Source organism: Sapajus apella, unplaced genomic scaffold (assembly GCF_009761245.1).
Source record: "Sapajus apella isolate SASKATOON/1434 unplaced genomic scaffold, GSC_monkey_1.0 scaffold2, whole genome shotgun sequence".
NCBI classification, from domain to species: domain Eukaryota; kingdom Metazoa; phylum Chordata; class Mammalia; order Primates; family Cebidae; genus Sapajus; species Sapajus apella.
The window spans coordinates 51,024,356-51,043,664 of NW_022436942.1; the positions used below are offsets into that span (position 1 = coordinate 51,024,356).

The 19,309-nt window shown below is 37.3% G+C and overlaps 1 protein-coding gene across 1 annotated transcript in view; it reads right to left on the reverse strand.

Moving 5' to 3' along the window:
• LOC116554892 (putative chronic lymphocytic leukemia up-regulated protein 1 opposite strand transcript protein) overlaps positions 1-19,309 on the reverse strand; it is a 52,011-nt gene that overhangs the window by 32,084 nt on the left and 618 nt on the right. Inside the window, exon 2 of the mRNA XM_032283107.1 lies at positions 17,992-18,111. Within this exon, the coding sequence (XP_032138998.1) occupies positions 17,992-18,111 (120 nt within the window). The remainder of the gene's footprint in view (positions 1-17,991; positions 18,112-19,309) is intronic.

The window sequence follows — 19,309 nt, forward strand, 5'->3', positions numbered from 1 at the left end:
CGACAAAGGTTTTCTTTATGTGTTGTTAGCCCTGAAAGTTTTTGGCAATTTCCTTCTTCTTCACCAGTCTACCACATATTACCACACAGGGGTTTATACATGTACATACACACATGTGCACCCTTTCTTCAAAACAGGCCAAACCCAATCCAGGATCTTGACCAAATCCAAGATCCTGTCTCCTTGCAGGCAAAGTAAGAGACCTGTGTTAAGTGACAGAATTCCTCTACCTTATGGGCTACAGTATCCCAAAGAATGTCCTCGAGTTTTCTATGCATGGCTCTCCTCTAGAGAGCAAAAGAAGTGGTAGGTTCTAAGTAGCTTCCCCTTTTCTACTGGTTGCCATAGACTCAACAGGAATTTCTACTACAGGAAGGGACCCAAATGTTCTAGCATCTATATTCTAAAAAGCAGTCTCTTGCTCTGCCCCCTCTGTGAACTGTTAATTCAATTCTCTCAGATTTCTCAATGGATTCTCTGTCTAGTGGGTGTGGGTCCTGGGTGTCTGGGGATCTCATGTATGATTTCTTGTGATCAAAATACAAAAATATAGGAAAAATTATAACATAGTAGTTGAATTTATAATTATTTGGATTATTGAAATACGTCCACAAAAGGTATTTTATCAGTTGTTTTAGGGGCTTGAGCTGTTCAACATATTTCTCAAATGTATCTCAATTCCTTCTACCTTTTGCTATCATACATATCACCATTTACGTCTGGGCCACCATTGTCTGAGACCACAACAATAGGTACCAGGTTATCTCTCCACTTTTGTCCTCTGCGATTGAAAAATAAATCAAGGTTTTTACTTCTGACCAAAATAGAGGTCTCAGGTGTTGACTAAACAGAGTATAGCACTGTGTTGCTAAAATAAGGGAAGGTAACGACATGACATCGAGTGATTTGGTGGTCAACCATCCCCATTCTCCTGGTTTGCCCTGGGACTTAGGGAGCTCCCAGAACATGAGACTTTCAGCGCTAACCACTGAAAATGTCCTGGCCAAACCAGGATAAGTTGTTCATCTGAAAGCCCTGTGTTTTTACCGGTTGAAAGCTGGTAGAAATATTCCAGTCTGTAGCACAGGAAGGAGACACCCAAATATAGCTCGCCAGGCTTGATGAGTTGAGGAGATAGAGGCAAAAGTTTAGAGAAGTAAGGAGGCTAGAATTTGAGGGGTGAGTAGCAAAAGGAAGAAAGCTGCATGAAGAGCAAGGGAATACTCTACAGATATGCAGAAGGGTCCCTTTCAGTTAATTGAGTTCTGAGATGACCATTCATGAGCAGCGTCTTAGTCTGTTTTGTGTTTCTATAGTGGAATAGTTGAGACTGGGTAATTTATCAAGAAAAGAAGTATATTTGGATCATGATTCTGGAGGTTGGAATGTCCTCAAAGCATGGCACCAGAATACACTTGGCTTCTGGTGAGGGCCTGTGCTGCAACAGAATGTGGCAAGAAGTAGAAGGAGAAGCAGGCAGAGATCAAGCATAAGAGGCACCCCACTCTCCTAAGAACTAGTCCTTTCCTGTGAGGGAGAATTCAATTTTGTGAGAGCAAGATGGCACTTCTCACAATCTTGTGAGAGTAAGAACCCACTTACTACCATGAGAACAGCACCAAGCTTCCCATCAAGGCAGAACCCTCATGACCCAAATGCCTCCCATTAGATCCCACATCTTAAAACGGTCCACCTTCCAAGATTGCTGCACTGGGAATTAAGCTTCCAACATGAGTCTTGGAGGAGACACTCAAACCATAGCAAGAAGTCACTATCTGAGACTGAGGAAAGAAGTATCAGAAAAAGGTAACTGAAAAACCCCTGGACCCTCACATAAGGCTGTGGTTAGTTTGTGATCCCAAAAGAAAGAAAGGAAATATTTCATAATTCAGCAAACATTGGGTAGAATATTCAGAGCAACCATATATTAGTAGAGAGGATAAATTAGCCTTAGACTAAAGACTGTTCTGGGCCCATCCTAACAAAGCTTATAGGATAGGATCCAATTGCTTCCAAATAACTGTATTTCAGAAAAAAAAAAAAAAAAACTTACATTACTTAAAGAAATATAACAAAATCCATAAATCAGGGAGCAAGTCAAAAAATAGAAAAAGAACCAGAAACAATGGAGATGCTGGAACTAACAGACAAAAATCTAAAACAATTATAAATATTTCCTATGTGTTCAATAAGGTAGAGGAAAAGATGAGCATAATAAAGAGAAAAACTGAAGATATAAAAAATACTCAAATGGAACTTCTAGAGAAAACAATTATAATTGAGTGATCAAAAAATAAACTACGGGTATTTAAGGAAGATTGGATCCTGTAAAATAAATATTGATGAACTTAAAGCAAAAAAAAGACCCAAAATCAACACTGGGAGGGAAAAAAAGTCTAGTAAAATGGCAGAAAGAAAATCGGTGAGATATGGGAAAATATAATTGTTATAACCTACGCGTAATTGAAGTTCAAGAGGAGAAGTGGAGAATGGAATATTTTGCAATAATGATGACTAAAAATTCCAAATTTGATGAAAATTGTGAACCCAAAGACCCAAGAAGTTCAATGAAACTTGAGCAGAAGAAGGGCTTTTAAGCAATAAAGGAAGCTAAGAAAAATCACAGTAAATTTGGCAGGAGAGTGGGAAGAATAGTGAAAAAACATTTTTTAAGAGCAACCAGAGAAAAAAGATAGGTTACATAGAGAGGAACAAAGGTGAGAATGAAGGCATCCTTTCATCAGAAACTACTTTAGTCAAATAATAGTAGAGAGACATCTATAAATAAAAAAAATGGAAAAAAAAAGTTAATCGAGAATTATATATACAATGAAAATATCTTTCAAAAATCAAGTCAAAGACAGATTTTCAGACAACAAAAGGGGGAGATGACTCATAATCAGCAAATGCGCACTTAAACAAATATTAAAATAAATTCTCTAGGCAGATGAAAAATGATAACAGTTGGAAATTTGGGCCTACACAAAGGACTGAAGGGAGAAATGAATAATATGTGGATAAATGTAGAACAGATTTTTTTTTTTGTTCTTTTCCAACCTCTTTAAGAGATGAATGACTCTTTAAAGTTAAAAACAAGAAGGAACAAATTCTGGACTTTATGTCATTCCTAGAAATAAAAAGCAAGACAACATAGCACAAAAGATTAAAGGAGAAATGGAGGGATACTGAGGCAAGGTCCATACACCATGAGTGAAGCGGTATAATGTTATGTGAAGGTAAGCTATGATCAATTGAAAATGTATATGTACTGTAAACCTCAGAAGAACCACTAAAAATAGAGTTATATCTAATAAGACAATAGAAAAATATAAAATAAAATAAAAATAACTAATTTAAAAACAGGGAGAGAGGAATAAAAATCAAAGTGAAGACAGGTAAATAGAAAATGAATAACCACTATGGAAGATTTAAAACCAACAATCTCAATAACTACACTGCATGCTAACAGTCTAGACACTTGAATTACATGGCAGATATTGGTGTATTGAATTAAAAGGCAGGCCGGGCGCAGTGGCTCACGCCTGTAATCCCAGCACTTTGGAAGCCCGAGGTGGGTGGATCACGAGGACAAGAGATTGAGATCATCCTGGTCAACATGGTGAAACCCTGTCTCTAGTAAAAATACAAAACATTAGCTGGGCATGGTGGCGCGTGCCTGTAATCCCAGCTACTAGGGAGGCTGAGGCAGGAGAATTGCCTGAACCCGGGAGGCGGTGGTTGCGGTGAGCCGAGATCGTGCCAGTGCACTCCAGCCTGGGTAACAAGAATGAAACTCCATCTCAAAAAAAAAAATAAATAAATAAATAAATAAAGGCAATACCCAACTATATACTGCCTGAAATACAGTACTTACCAAGTGGATTTTTAAAATTAATAATAAAAGAATGGCAAAAGATATACCATGAAACACTAAACAAAAGAAAGATGCAGTAACAATATTAATATATGACATCTTATAGTTCCAACACTTATAGCTGGAAAATTGACACCTCAATCTCAGCAACTGATAGAAAATTAGACAGAAAATCAGTAAAGATATAGAAAACTTGAATAAAACTGTCAACCAACTTGACCTAGTTAACATTTGTAGAGAACTCCATACAACAAGAGGAAAATCTACATTCTTTTCAAGGTCACTCAGTAAGATAGACAATATCCTGGCTCATAAAACAACTCTCAATCAATTTAAGAGAATTAACATAAAACAAAGTATATTCTCTGACCATAGGAGAATTAAACTAGAACTCAATAATGCAAATATATCTGCAGAAAACTCCAAATATTTGGAAACCGAACCATAGGTCAAGGAGGAAATCACAAAGTGTATCAGAAAATATTTTCACCTGAATGAAAATAAAAATTGTGGAATGCAACTAAAGTAAGGCTTAGAGAATGTATAGCTTTAAATGTTTATATTAGAAAAGAAGAAGGCTTTCTCAAATCAATGATCTCAGCTTCCACCTTAGAAAACTAGAAAAAGAAGAGGATATTAAGCAAAAGTTAAAAATAAAAATAAAAGATACTTTTATTGAACACTTACCAGGCACTATCTTTAGTGCTTTATGCTAAATGTCTTTTCTAATCTGGTCACAATCTTATGAGTTAGTCATGATTATTATCCCACATTTCAGATGAGGAAATTGAATCTTGCTGAACTTCTGTAACTTCCAAGTTCATGTAGTTAACCAAGATCCAGAGTTACGAACTGAACTCAGGTCTCTATGCTATTGAACTTCAACATCCTACAGATTGAGTGTATTTACATTGTTAAGCATATTTTATTATCTTCAGGCTAGATATTTCTTTATTGCACATATATATACATACTGTATACACACACACACATTATATATATATATATACTGTATACACATACATACATAAATTCTTCATTTACCTAGAACCAAAAGGCCATTCTAGCATGCTGGAGAATGCCTAGAGACCAGACATTGCTATTATCATCTCTGAAAATTGTGGCATCAGTACTACCATGAAGGATGTCACTGGGAAGTCTGTGTCTACAACCCATGAATAATTTCCACTTGTTCCTGCCAGTCTTTCAAGCTATGTGCCCTTGAGTCACAGAGATATGTGTGAGCAGCTGAGTGTCACAGTGCCCTCCATGCCCACCATAACTCACTCAAGTGTTAAAATCTTCTCACAAGGATAAACCCAGCCTCCCTAAAATAAATTCATGCTCATGTTCTTTACATGAGAAGCCAAATTCATCTTCCTCCAAGTACAAAGTAGTAAAGAGTGCTGGATATCTGATTTCTATTTGTAGGACTGCTAGGCAATTATTGTGTGTCTTGGGCAAGGGACTTGATTTTCTAGATCCTCAGTTTTCTGTTGTAAAATGGAAGCAGAAAGATCTCTCCAATGTCCTCTCCTTGATTATTGTCTTCTACATTTTCTCTCCTACACAGCTGACAATTTACCTGCCTTATCAGTGCAACTACTGAAGAATCAGTTTCCAATATCCATGAAAGTAAAAGTCAGACAATATAATTCATCCACTCCAAATCCTCCAATGGCTTCCCATTTCACTAAAATAAAAATGTAAGTCCTTACAATGTCCTCACAACAGTTTCTCCCTGTCCCTCTGCACAGCCTATTATTTCTTTGGCTTTATCTATTATTCCTTCCCTCCTCTGTATTAGTCATCTGGGCTGCCATGATGAAATACCACTGACTGGGGAGCTTCAACAGCAGAAATTTATTTTCTCACAGTCCTAGAGGCTGGAAGTCTAAGATCAAGGTGTCAGCAGATTTTATTCCTTCTGATGTCTCTCTCCTTGACTTGGAGATGACCGCCTTCTTGCTGTGTTCTTACATAGTCTTTCCTCTGTGCACACACAGGCCTGGTATCTCTGTGTATGTCCAAATTGTCTCTTCTTATAAGGACATCAATCAGATTGGATAAGGGCCCAACCTAAAGGCCTCATTTTAACTTAATCACATTGTAAAAGGCCCTATCTCCAAGGACATTTAGATAGACTAGAGTTTAGGGCTTCAATGTGTGAATTTGGTGGGGGGAGGGACATGATTCAGCCCATAATACCCTCACTTACTGTGTTCCAGCTAAATGGTCATCTGCATAGTCTTCAAATACATTCTTGACTCCAGGCTTTTACACTGGCTATTTCTTCTCCCTGTGCCCCACAAAGTACAATCATGTTTGCTGCAATCATGCAGTTTTAAGGACCTTTTCATAACCTAATGCATATGTCAGCTCATGGCCAGAACTCTGTGTTTATAAGATTTATCCCAAATATTTTTTGGCTTCCTTGCTCTTCTCTTTTAATTTGTTCCCATTTGCCTCCTTAAGTATCAACTCTAACAAATAACAGCTTTACAAATATGACTTCCCTTGTTTTATTCAACTCAGTTTCAGGCTTTTATAATATCTTCATTTCTGATGTGGTCACCATATTGGATTGTGCCGATTCACTCTTTCAAAAGAAATGCGTTGAATGCCAGTTTATGTGTCAGTAACTATTAGTATCTAGCAATACACAGGAAAACATTAGGGTTAAGATTAATGAAGACTAATGAATTTAGCAGTGGTGTACACAGAGTATCATCAGGAAGGCTTCTGTATTCAGGATATTATTCAGGAAAACTTTCCCAATCTAGCAAGGCAGGACAATATTCAACTCCAGGTAATACAGAGAACACCACAAAAATATTCCTCAAGAAGACCAACCTCAAGGCACATAATCGCCAGATTCACCGGGGTTGAAATGAAGGAGAAAATACTGAGGGCAGCCAGAGAGAAAGGTCAGGTTACCCATAAAGGGAAGCCTATAAGACTCACAGCAGATCTCTCAGCAGAAACCCTACAAGTTAGAAGAGAGTGGGGGCCAATATTCAACATCCTTAAAGAAAGGAACTTTCAACCCAGAATCTCCTATCCAGCCATACTAAGCTTCATAACCGAAGGAAAAATAAAATCTTTTTTGAACAAGCAAGCACTCAGAGATTTCATCACCACCAGGCCTGCTTTACAAGAGCTTCTGAAAGAACCACTACACATAGAAAGGAACAACCAGTATCAGCCTTTCTAAAAAATACCAAAAAGTAAAGAGCATCAACATAATCAAGAATTTACATCAACTAATAGTCAAAACAGCCAGCTAACATTAAATGGCAGTATTAAACTCACATATATTATTATTAATTCTAAATTTAAATCGACTAGATCCCCCAATCCAAAGACACAGACAGGCAAAAAGCCAAAACCCATCGGTATGCTGCATCCAGACCCATCTCACATGCAAGGATACACAAAGACTCAAAACAAAGGGATGGAGAAAGATTTACCAACCAAATGGAGAGTAAAAATAAATAAATAAATAGAAAGCAGGAGTTGCTTTAAAGCAACAAAGATCAAAAGAAGCAAAGAAGGATATTACATAATGATAAAAGGATCAATGCAACAAGAAGAGCTAAAGATCCTAAATATATACACACTCAATACAGGAATACTCAGATATATAAGACTTATAAAGAGACTTGGACTCCCACACAATAATAGTGGGACACTTCAACATCAATATTAGACAGATCAATGAGACAGAAAATTAACAACGATATCCAGGATTTGAACTCAGACCCAGAACAAGTAAACTTAATTAACATTTATAGAACTCTCCACTTTAAATACACAAAATATACATTCTTATCAGTACCACATCACATCTATTTACAGGTTTAAATGAAATATTGGTTGGCTGCTTGTTTGTTATTTTCTTCCCTCATTTTTTTTTCATGTCTGTATTATTAAGCACAATTATAGGCATACCTATTTTTAGGCTGCATTCTAGCCCGGGCAATAAAGCAACACCCCCGTTCTCTCTCCCTCTTCCTCTTTCTCTTTCTTCCTCTCCTTCATTCTTTTTTTTTCTTTCTTTCTTTTTTAGAAAAAAAAAAAAAAAAAGAAGATGATGCAGAAAGGAGATTTTACGAGCAGATGGACGGGCGCCAGTGTGACCCTTCACGACACTGTGAGAGCTAAAAAAATTTAAAAATAATAAATAAATAAATAAACTGAAAAAAAAGGAAGGCTTCTGTAAAGAGTTGGCAATAGAGCTTAAGTTTGCAGAATGAGCAACTTCTCCAGGTATACAGAGGGAAAAAGTTTTTCTAGACTGTGTTAGCATCATGCATGAAAGTGTGGAAGCATGAAACAGTATGATACATTTAGAGTAAAGGGCATGTAGAGAAGTGTGAGATAATGGGGCCTGATTGATAGAAAGCTAGAAAATAAAAATCATTTGTGCTAAAATACTTTATCTTGAAAGGTCTAGGGAGCATTTAAACATTCTTAACAGGGGAATCATTTGGTCAGATCTCCAATTTAGAACGTTTAGTATTTCATCATTGAAGAGAGTGACTTATAAGAGTGAGTTCTGGACGAAGGAGGCCAGGCTGGGAGTTACTGTAGTAATCCCTCTGTGGAAAAATGAAGACTAGAACAAGGGCAGAGGCAACACAAATAGAATGGAAGGTATGGCTATGTGACACATTAAGGAAATTGAATCTATAGAATTGATGCTGGGTTTAAACATGGGAATTGAACAAGAAGAAAACTCTCAAACAAACCCCAGGTTTCTGGGTTTGGCAAAGAAAGAGATGATTATAGGATTCATTATGAGAAGGAAGAGAAATAAATTAACTTGCAGACACATTGAGAGTTGTGAGACTTCCGTAGGAGCTGTCCAGCAAGCAGGTATTTTATATATTTTGTCAGGGACAAGACATGTATTTGAACAATTGAAAAAAGTTACAATTGATTGGGGCCTATTTAGTTGCCTTCTTCTCCTTGAAACAGTACTATTTTTCTCATCATACCTTGTAATCTTAAGCAAAGGGAAGAATACATTCATATACAGTTGGTTTTATATGAGTCCAAATATAACTAAAAACATATAGCATATCCTCAACCCCACCCAGCCCTCATTCACTGCAACAGCTCCTAAGGTGCAGATGTCCCCTGTATCCCAAAAATGTGAGTGGTCACTAAGTGTGATGTGGCACAAACATTGACCACACTGAAGTGACCACATAGTACTTTGTTGATCTCACTGGGAAACAAAACATAATACAAATACACAATGCTTCACAGAGTAGCAAGGGATTTCTTTTTTTTTCCTTCTTAAAGTCAGACTTATTGAGATATAGTTTACACTAAAACAATTTTTTTTAACTTTTAAGTTCAGAGTCATATTTTAACCTCACAAACCTAGTTAAGTAGGCAAAGGAGACCGTTTTCTTCGTTTGTTTTCATTTCACTGATGAGGAAGCTGACGATTAAAAAAGTTAAATGCCTTGTCTGGTCATACTTAGTCTTGAGTAAGCAAGTTTAAGTCTTCTGACTCTTAATCCTGCTTTTTCTAAGATATCACAGAGGATCTCCCAGAACAGCTTACTTAAAAAGGACATATAATCTGTTCCTCGTAACAGTTTTATAGTAATAGGGATTTAATCGTCTAAGTAATCAACTCAGGCATTTCCACTTACTAGTGAAATTGCAGGAGGAAACTACAGAGCCTGAAATGCTATCTTCCACATTCCTGTATTGATCCTATTTGATGGTTTGTGATATTAAGGGAACACATGCCTATCAGCTAGTGTTTCAAAACCAAGCTCTTCAAAGTAGACTAAATCCACAACACAAAAAGTGCGTAGTTATCTTCCTGGCTCTAGAGAGTCATTAAATCCAAACTTTGTCTTCTGTCTAGCTGCTTAGGAGTGGCTTTTGTTTTAATCATCATCATCATTATTTGTATTAGTCCGTTCTCACATGGCTATAAAGAACTACCTGAGACCGGGTAATTTACAAAGAAAAGAGATTTAATTGGCTCACAGTTCCATAGGCTGTAGAGGAAGCATGGATGCTGAGGCTTCAGTAAACTTACAATCTCGGTGGAAGGCAAAGGGGAAGCAGGCACATCTTCACATGGCACAGCAGGAGACAGAGTGAAGGGGAAGGTCACACTCTTAAACAACCAGATCTCAGCCAGGCACTGTGGCTCCCACCTGCAATCCTAGCATTTTGGGAGGCCAAGGCAGGTGGACTACCTGAGCTCAGGAGTCTGAGACCAGCCCGGGCAACATGGTGAAACCCCATGTCTACTAAAATACAAAAAATTAGCCGAGAGTGGTGGCACATACCTGTTGTCCCAGCTACTCAGGATGTGAGGCATGAAAATTGCTTGAACCCAGGAGATGGAGGTTGCAGTGAGTCAACATTGTGCTACTGCACTCCAACCTGGCCAACAGACCAAGACTCTGCCTCCAAAATAAATAAATAAATAAAAATAAACAACCAGATCTCGTGAGAACTCTATGATGAGACCGCACCAGGGGATGGTGCTAAACCATTAGAAACCACCCCCATGATTGAATCACCTCCCACCAGGTCCCACCTCCAACACTGGAGATTATAATTTGATATGAGATTTGGGTGGGAACACAGAGCCAAACCATATCATTATTTTATCATTTCTATTAAGAATTCCCTGCATTTCAGCCTGGCCTAGAATACCTGCTGAGATCATATTCTTATACGTATTAAGTGATAAGGCCATAAATTACCATCTGCAAAATACTATTTCAGAAGCTGCAATTCTCTGTCAAGTTCTCTATTATGCTGCTACACTCTGTAGATTTTTAGAAAGTTAAATATTATATGTGTGTATTTCTGCATTAATGACTTTATTTTGATTCTTGGGGTATTCAGGAATGTAATATTCAACGTTTATATAAATGTTTTTCTTTAGTGTAATAAATTATTAGGACATGACTCTTTTGTAAAGGGAGAAAGAACAATAATTTAAATCCCTGCAGAGACAGCAATGTATTTGGAGACAATTTGAAATGTTTTATCTTTATCTACTAAAATTTCCAAGTTGAAAAAGAATAAAATTACCTCATTTCTCTAAATGCTTTACTCTGGTGGTATTATTATGCAATTATTCACAGAAGGGTGTATCATGTTACACAATCACTACCTTTTCCTTGGAGATTTCAAAAATAAATAGATGAGAAATTATGTCCTACATAAAAGACATCCAAAGTTTACCCAGAAACTTTCCCTTTATTGATTTTTTTCTTTAATAAATGAAGCTACATGTTTTCATTTTTAAGAAATACAAAACCTTAACCTGTTCTTCTCTCTTGACACGGCTTAGGAGGCCTTGCATACATTCTCTAATCTCACCTCCTTCTCCTTTCTCCAACTACATTATTCTATCTTCAGTTCACTGAACACCCCATGCTCATTCATGCCTCAGGGCCTTTGTATATTCAGTTATCTCCTTCTGCTCACTCTTTATTACCACCATGCTCCATTTGAACTGGATTCTCCCAGTTTTCTCTCTTTTTACCCTATTCATTTCCTTATTACAATTAAAAAAAAAAAGTGTTACTTCTTATCGCTCTTCCCTAGCTCTATCAGAGCTGCTACCACATCTGTGTTGGATGTCACGTGTAACCATTGGCTAGTTCCATGCTCGGTACATCATTGCTCAATATCTTTTTGTTAAATGAATGAATGAATGACAAAAATTCCTATTGAAATTTTCTGTTGCTACCTTTGATACTTACAACTTAACATTATACCCTTATACTCTAAACTCAAACATGTTTCTATAATTAGGAGAAACTTTACCTACAGAAATAGCTTACTAAGACCGTAAACAGGAGAAAGATAACTGACCTTTTGAAATTTATAATCTGTTCTGCTCACTTTCTAATGAGTTCCTGAATCTATATTCCCATATCTTTGGGAAGCAAATAATTGACCATTAATAACTTTTCAAATATGTCATCAAAATGGCAGATGAGGTCTGAAATTCTCAATGTATTAACAAAAAGCCCCTGTTCTCTTGGTAGAACGAAATATAGTACCTGTAACACTTTCTTACTTCTTCCAAATTACTTATTCTTTAAGTTGTAGAAAAGAAATTTCACAAATTACAATTAAAACTCAAAGGAAGTAATTACTTTAGGTAATATCCAATTTAATACTATGTCTTTTGTTTGGTTTTTCCTCATGACAGAGGATAACCCAAACATTTTTTAAAAATTCATTCTTAAATTTTAGAAATCATTGTTAAAGTATTAATAATTTCTGAGCCATCAATAGATTGAGTTTATTAATCCTCTTTTAAGTTTCTCTTAACAAACTTAGCTATGTTTTAAAAACATGCTAAAATATTTTTAATCTAAACCAAAATGTGTCAATATGCTGATCCTGAGCACTCAGGATATGACAGGGAGATTTAAACAACCCAACCAGTTCTGATTTTACACAAGCTCCTTGCCTTTGCCTTCAGAATATATCGGAATTGCTACCTTAGATGGTTCTGTGTTATGGGAGGTTGACAGACAGTTAATGCAGTATTATATTAGGTCAAAGGTTGACAAACTTTTCCTGTAAGGTAAATATTTTAGACTTTGTGAGATATTTGCTTTCTGTCACAACTACACAACTGAACTATCTTAGAAAGCAACCACAGACAATATGTAGGTAAATATGCACAAGTAGGTGCCTTAGTTCAGGCTGCTATTACAAAGTGTCATAGGCTGGGTGCCTTACAAATATATTTCTCACTGTTCTGGAAGCTGGGAGTCTTAGGTCAGAGTGTCCCTCTTCCCAGTTACAGACTGTTGTCTTCTTATTGTATCCTTACATGGCAAGAAGAGGACAAGAGAGCTCTCTGGAGTCTCTTTCATGAGGGCACTAATCTCATTCATGAGGGCTCTACCCTCATACCCTAATCACCTCCCAAAGACTCCACCTCTAATAAAATCACAGTGGTGGTTAGAATTTCAACATACGAATTTGGGGGAGAATATAAACATTCAGTCCACTGCAGTGTGCTATAATAAAATTTGATTCACAAAGCACACTGTAGGCCAGACATGGCTTGCAGACTGTAGTCTGTCAATTCTTGCATGTGATCACTATAACATGTAGATGAATATGCATAAGTAGGTGTCTTAGTTCAGGCTGTTATAACAAAGTACCATAGACTAGCTGGCTTACAGACATATTTCTCACAGTTCTGGGAGCTCGGGAGTCCTAGGTGAGAGTCCCTCTTTCCTGTTATAGACTGCTGTCTTCTTGTATCTTCACATGGCAAAAGACGGACAAGAGGACAATACCTAGATGAATTTGTGATGAGGAGTCAGCCACAGGATAAATTCAGCCAGCCAACATTTATTAAACACTCACTGAACTCCAGGGTTTCCAGACGGTGTCATAACTAAGTTTCACAACTGATCTGTATTCAGTAGGTGTGAAAACTAAAACTGCCTGGTTATTAAGCTGTGTGGCCAGACCATAAACCCATCCTCTTCCGTCAGGTTCAGCCCTTAAGCACACATGCCACAGAGTCAAAAACAACCTGGGTTTGAGTCTTGCCTCAGCTATTTACTCATGGTGTGCTGTATGGAAAATTACTAGACCTCTGTGTGTCTCAGAATCTTCCCCTACCTCATGGAGTGGCTACGAGGATTAAGAAATCAACCACAAGCAGTACTTGCTTAGAACAGTGCTCTCTGCTCAATGCTTGTGGCTAGCTTTGATCACAATTCTGCAGACACTTCAGGTTCCAGAAAGATCTTTAGAAGTTCCACAAATGTTTGATTTAAATGCTGTTAAAAATATTTTTTACTACTTAAAATACCTTAATAAAAAGAAACATATATTCATGCAATGTATACCAAATTTAACATATATTCTCACTTTATATGTTAATTTGTGTTGCCAGTTAACTTTTTGTACATAGACAAAACAAAACTTTTCTAGCTCTTTCTGTTCATTTAAAAAAATTGCAGAGAATTCAAGGTAAGCAGATAAAAAATAATTCTTACCATTGGTAACCACTCAGCTGTGTGAATCAGAATTATCTTGACACCGCAACTGAAGTAAAAACAATCTAAAACTGGAGGCTAAAGTGGACATAAGATTCTCATCTCTAATATTGTGTTAATCAGAAAATCATTATTATTCCCATTGACTGACTTTACAATAAGTAAATGTTAAAAAAATTTTTTAAAGCCTTTATATGAAAATGACTCACTTTCTTCTGTTTTATATATTTAAAGTTTCATGTAAATTTTCATTTGGAGCTAAGAAAGACATTTTTTGGCAAAAACATTTAACTAGCGCTTAACTTGACAAGATCTGCCTCTTTGGACTGGGGCTTTTTTTTTTTTTTTATATCAAGGCTTGATTCTTATGTACCTTGTTTGAAAATTAGACTCTGATCATTAGGTCAAGACAAAGAGTTACCCAAGCAGAGTTTTTCATTCTCCTCTACTCTCCCACCAACATCATGATGCTCTCACGGCCTTAATAGATATTTTCCCCTTTTATCTTCATAATAATCGTTTGAGTTTGCCAGGCAGTTGGCATTAGTCTCATAAATGAAGAAGGTGAATGAGACTCAAAGAATATAAATGTTTCTCAATTTCATACAACTAAGCAAGTGGTAGGATCAAGACTCAAATCAGAAGACTTCTGACTACTGATCCAGAGCTTTTCTCCACCTGTTTTGATGTCAAAGATGGCTGGGATTTTGGGGTTGGGCTTTGGGAGTTCAGAGGTGACCCTTCAGCCACTGCTGAAGCTGACGGAGATGCAGCCTCACAAAATATATCTTATCCCTTGTCTGCTTTTCTATATGTTGACTAGGCTTCCTAGTGATTAACAAAAGCAATGTAGAAACTTGAGAAATGTTTTAATATATTGTTTGGACTCTGTCTCACTTTCTGCAAGAGTCATCTGACATGATGCCTTGCTACAAAATCCACACCTAGGTCTCAAACTCAGTGCTGGTTGATCTCCTAGGGTCTATGCCCCGTGACAGCAGGGACAGTACTAGATATGTGTGTGTATAGCACGTAGAGGCATCTAATTCTTACCTGTTAACAAATGTATGATGAAGTCAACTATCATTCTCTATCTGTTGGGGTTTTTTTGGATATTTTTTCCTTTTGCTACCATTGTTTTTGGACCATTATGGTAAGCATATCACAAAGTTCCTTGGTAACTCTTGACATTTTGGTACTGCCTTCCTCAGATTTTTTCTGCATATTGTCATCAGTGTAATCTCAAAGCATCCAGTAATGTTTCTCCAGCACCTCTCAGAACAAGGCCCAGATTATCCTCCTAGGATTCAAGTTTCTTCATGAAATAGGCATGCCTTATGAATAGACCTCTGCTCTTGTCTCATTGCCATCGCTGCAGTCCCCTCTCTACATAGCGCATGCTCATTGCTGCTTTGCGTCTCTGCCATTGCTTGTCTGTTTGCCAGGTTTCATTTCTCTACACAGATCCAAATTGTACCCATGATTTCCTGCCTAATTCAACTCTAATTTTCTATGATCCCTGCCCCAGTAATTCTAGCCCATAAGAATTTTTATAGCACAAATTTTGTACTTAATGACACTTGTATTATTCCATGGATTAGTTAGTCCAATTTCTGAGGCCGTAGGCAACCATGTAAGATATTTAAATTGTACCCACACTGTCTTACCTTCCCACACTGTAGACACCCACTAAATTGAAGGAAATGTATAATAAAGTAATTTATAGATTTAACTAATTGAAATCATCCCAAGGCACAGAGAGAACAAACCAACAAACATATTCCCGAGACATGTCTAATTCATGTGCCATAGTTATCTTGAGATAATTTTCCACTGTACTTTTAATAAAAGAGACACCTACATTATAATTTTATAGTTTGCTTTTGTTTTTCCTCTTTGAGCATTGTCATGGTTATTAATATTTATTAAATGAAATCTGTACTGAAGCATATATAACCACCCAAGAATGAATTTATAGTAAATATTTAACTGTCTGCCTGCCTTCGAACTGGTTAATCAGAATGAGTGATGCATTAGCTGGTCAACTCCTTTCACCTGGAAAGATCGCTATCGATTTCCTTTATTGTGATCTAAAAGATTTAAGGAAAGTCTAAAAGCATTTCAAAAGATTTCAATAAGTAGGATGTAATTCTGCTTTTCATAACCACTGAATGAAAAAAAAACTAAATACAAAAAAAAGATTCTTTGAGTAAACTTCTGTCATTCTCCACTTGTTATTGTATTAAAAAATCAACTATAATATGAGTGAAAGAAAAATTCTGCCTTTATGTATGAAATGAGAAGAAGAGAGGTGCTGTAGGTCATTATAACAGGGGATGTTTTGTACCTGTTCTGGAAGATGAATATGCATTTTGTCTTGGAGCCAGTCCATAAGTCAAATTCCTTTAAAACAGGCAGAGGCCAGCCTGGTTCTGGCTGCAGCCTGCACAGCCAGAAAAACAGAGGAAGAAGGGCCTACAACCAGCATAAAGTGTTTTCCACTTTGATATGTAAACATTCTTCCTTCACCTGAACTTGATGTCAGGGTAACTAAAAAACAAGAACCTTGTGGATGAAGCAGAAACAATCTGTTGTATTCTTCTGTTTTTCAAAACCAGAGATAATCAAGGACTGTTATTTCAGATCCTGGCTGACCTAACTTTTAAGTTAGGAATCTAAGATAACTGGATAGTTAGGAATCTGCCTAGGAATCTGAGATAACTGGATAGTGTGTGCATATTTTTAAAAAATCGACATGCCTCTTCAAAATCAGACTTAGCTGATTTTTTTGTTGTTGTTCTCTTTATAGTCTTTTTTTTCCTTTTTTCTCTGTATTCCAGGCTCCTCTGTTGTGTGGGATTTAATCTATTGGGTGGGAGTAAATGATGTAAACTGTACTCATATTTGCAAAAAGCCCAAAAAAGATGTTAAGGCTGTTAACAACATAGAATTCTACCCTACAGTTGAACTGGAATAGGTGACTTGAGACAGAAATCCATGAAAATTTTATGAAGTTTTCCTTAAACGTCTAATTGAAAATTGCTAGTTTGTGTTACTGTTGATTCATTTCATTTAAGTCTTGGCCCTGTAGATTCTATTGATACCCCATTCTTGGGGATGAAAAACAATGTTAAACACACACATTTTTTAGGAAAACAGGCTGGGTGGGAGACAAAAGACTTTGTTACACACCCTAGTGCATTCTTGTGCAATGCAATGGTCAGCATTTCTGTATCTAAACATCAAGAAAGTACAATAAAAATATACTATTACAATCTGGGACCACTATCATACATGCAGTCTTTCTTAACCAAAACACCCTTATGCCGCGTATGGTTGTGCTGGAAAGGGGGAGCACTCGTCCTCTCCAGGCACATGCAGTGTGCCTCAGTACTCATGACTCCTGCCGTGTTCCCAGAACTGAGCTCATTTGTTATTGAAGTTGCTTTTCTTATACCCAGCCCACTTTCTCATTGAAGTTCCTGCTTATTCTATGCGGGCATTTTCATTTATCACACGATATCCCTAGTCTGAGATTTCATTTGAGGCAAAAAAAAAAAAAAAAAAAAAAAAAAAAACCTCTGCTGCTAAAAGTAATTTGAAAACTCCTAGACAAGAGGACCTTTCAAATCCCTTACAATTCTAACAACCAGTGAATTCATGCTTCACAGCCATTCAGATCTATACGTATGAAATACAAGATGTGTGTGTTCGACTTTCCTGCATTGCCTCCTTTAAACTTTCTTTCTTTTTTGAGTCAATCCCTGCAGGAACAGACCAAGTGAGCCCATTAAGAGAACAGTTCATTCCCACCTGCCACCTCGAGCCAGCCAACAATCTCAGCCTCACCATTCCATTCTTGATTATGTAGAACCATTCCAATCCTGAGTGACAGGATTTGCAAAGACAGCTGTTGGGCTCTACAAACATTTGGAGGAGGGGAAAATGTGAGGTTGGTTGCTACATTCTCCTACTTCTTTTTACTGAAAGGAACAGCTGCGATCTTCACATGTAAGACGAAGTAAACAAAAGCTGACAATGTGCAGCACCATTCAACAGTAAGCATTCAAATGGATTTTTCCTCACCGTGTTTGCAGGCCCCGCACAGTTTCAGTTCCCCACAGCACAGAGAGGAAACGAGGTCTTTGCATGCCCCGTTCCCTTGGCCAAACACTGCCCTAGATGTGCAATTCAACCTGGATAAAGCAAGCGTTATTCAAGAGCCCTGACTCACTATTTCGTGATTACTTATTACCCGCACACGGCATTGTCAGGTTCCAGCAACCCTGTGTGTACCACGCAGAAATGCAGTGTTTATCTCTGAGAGGCAAGCATTCTTAAACTCACTGCATGAGCAGCCATGCTGAACTGACTATCGGGGAAGTAGGTCCCTGCATGGGAGAGTCAAGGTATGTTTGGAGAGACTCGATGATTCAACCCCGTGGCTGGCTTATTTCTTTTGTTCCTCTGCTTTTTTATTTGCTTACACAGAAAACAGAGTATCATTCATTTCTTTTCCCACCCTCATCCTTCTTAACCGCTAGGGCCATCTGCCCATCTGAAACTGTCTTTGGCTCCACGGTTGTGAATTCAGGTGACAGTCAAAATGAAGAAGTGGTGATTGTCCCTGCATGTTTTCTCTGAAGGGTTAAAAAAAAAAAAAAAAGGCTTTGTGTCTGTTTCGAGTTCTCCAGTTGAAATACTGTACTCATTGAACTGCAAGAAATAAAACCTGCAAGTAGGCACTGTGCTAATGTAATAGAAGTGTGTTAGGCAGGGGCACTGTTTCTTAAATATGCTTGAATTAAGCAAGTTCTTTTAAAAAGTGAGTAGGACTTTTGATGTTTTACAATTATATTTTTAATTTCTTGGGCTCAGTTTAAAACTCAAGATTCTGCGTTTCTGTGTGTGTCATTTAGGGCAGCTTGGATGACAAGTAAATGCATTGAAAAATGAAATCAAAGAATTCTTTGTGCCCTGACCTTCATGAATTCGGTGACTTAATATATCCATACATATCTGATTTTTTTAATCAAAGGTGCTCACAGGTGGGGTAAGGGATAAAGAAGGAATTTGTCTTTAGGATTCTTTTATCCTAAGATGCCTTACAACATCCAATTGTGTGTGTGTGTGTGTGTGTGTGTGTGTGTGTGTGTGTGTGTGTGTGTTTTTACAAACCCATTGCTATGCTAAGAAGTATTGATTCCATCTAGTTAAACATGTCGAGTGAGAGGAATTGATCAATGGATTACTTCTTCAAAACATTTATCCCCTTAGTGGGATCCTCTGATTTTTATAACCTTAAAGAGACAGGCACAGGAGTTAGGAGAATTTAAAATTTGAAATGTCTTCTTTTTCCATCTCTGTTAATGACAACTCCAGTTAACACGTGATTTTCTGGGTC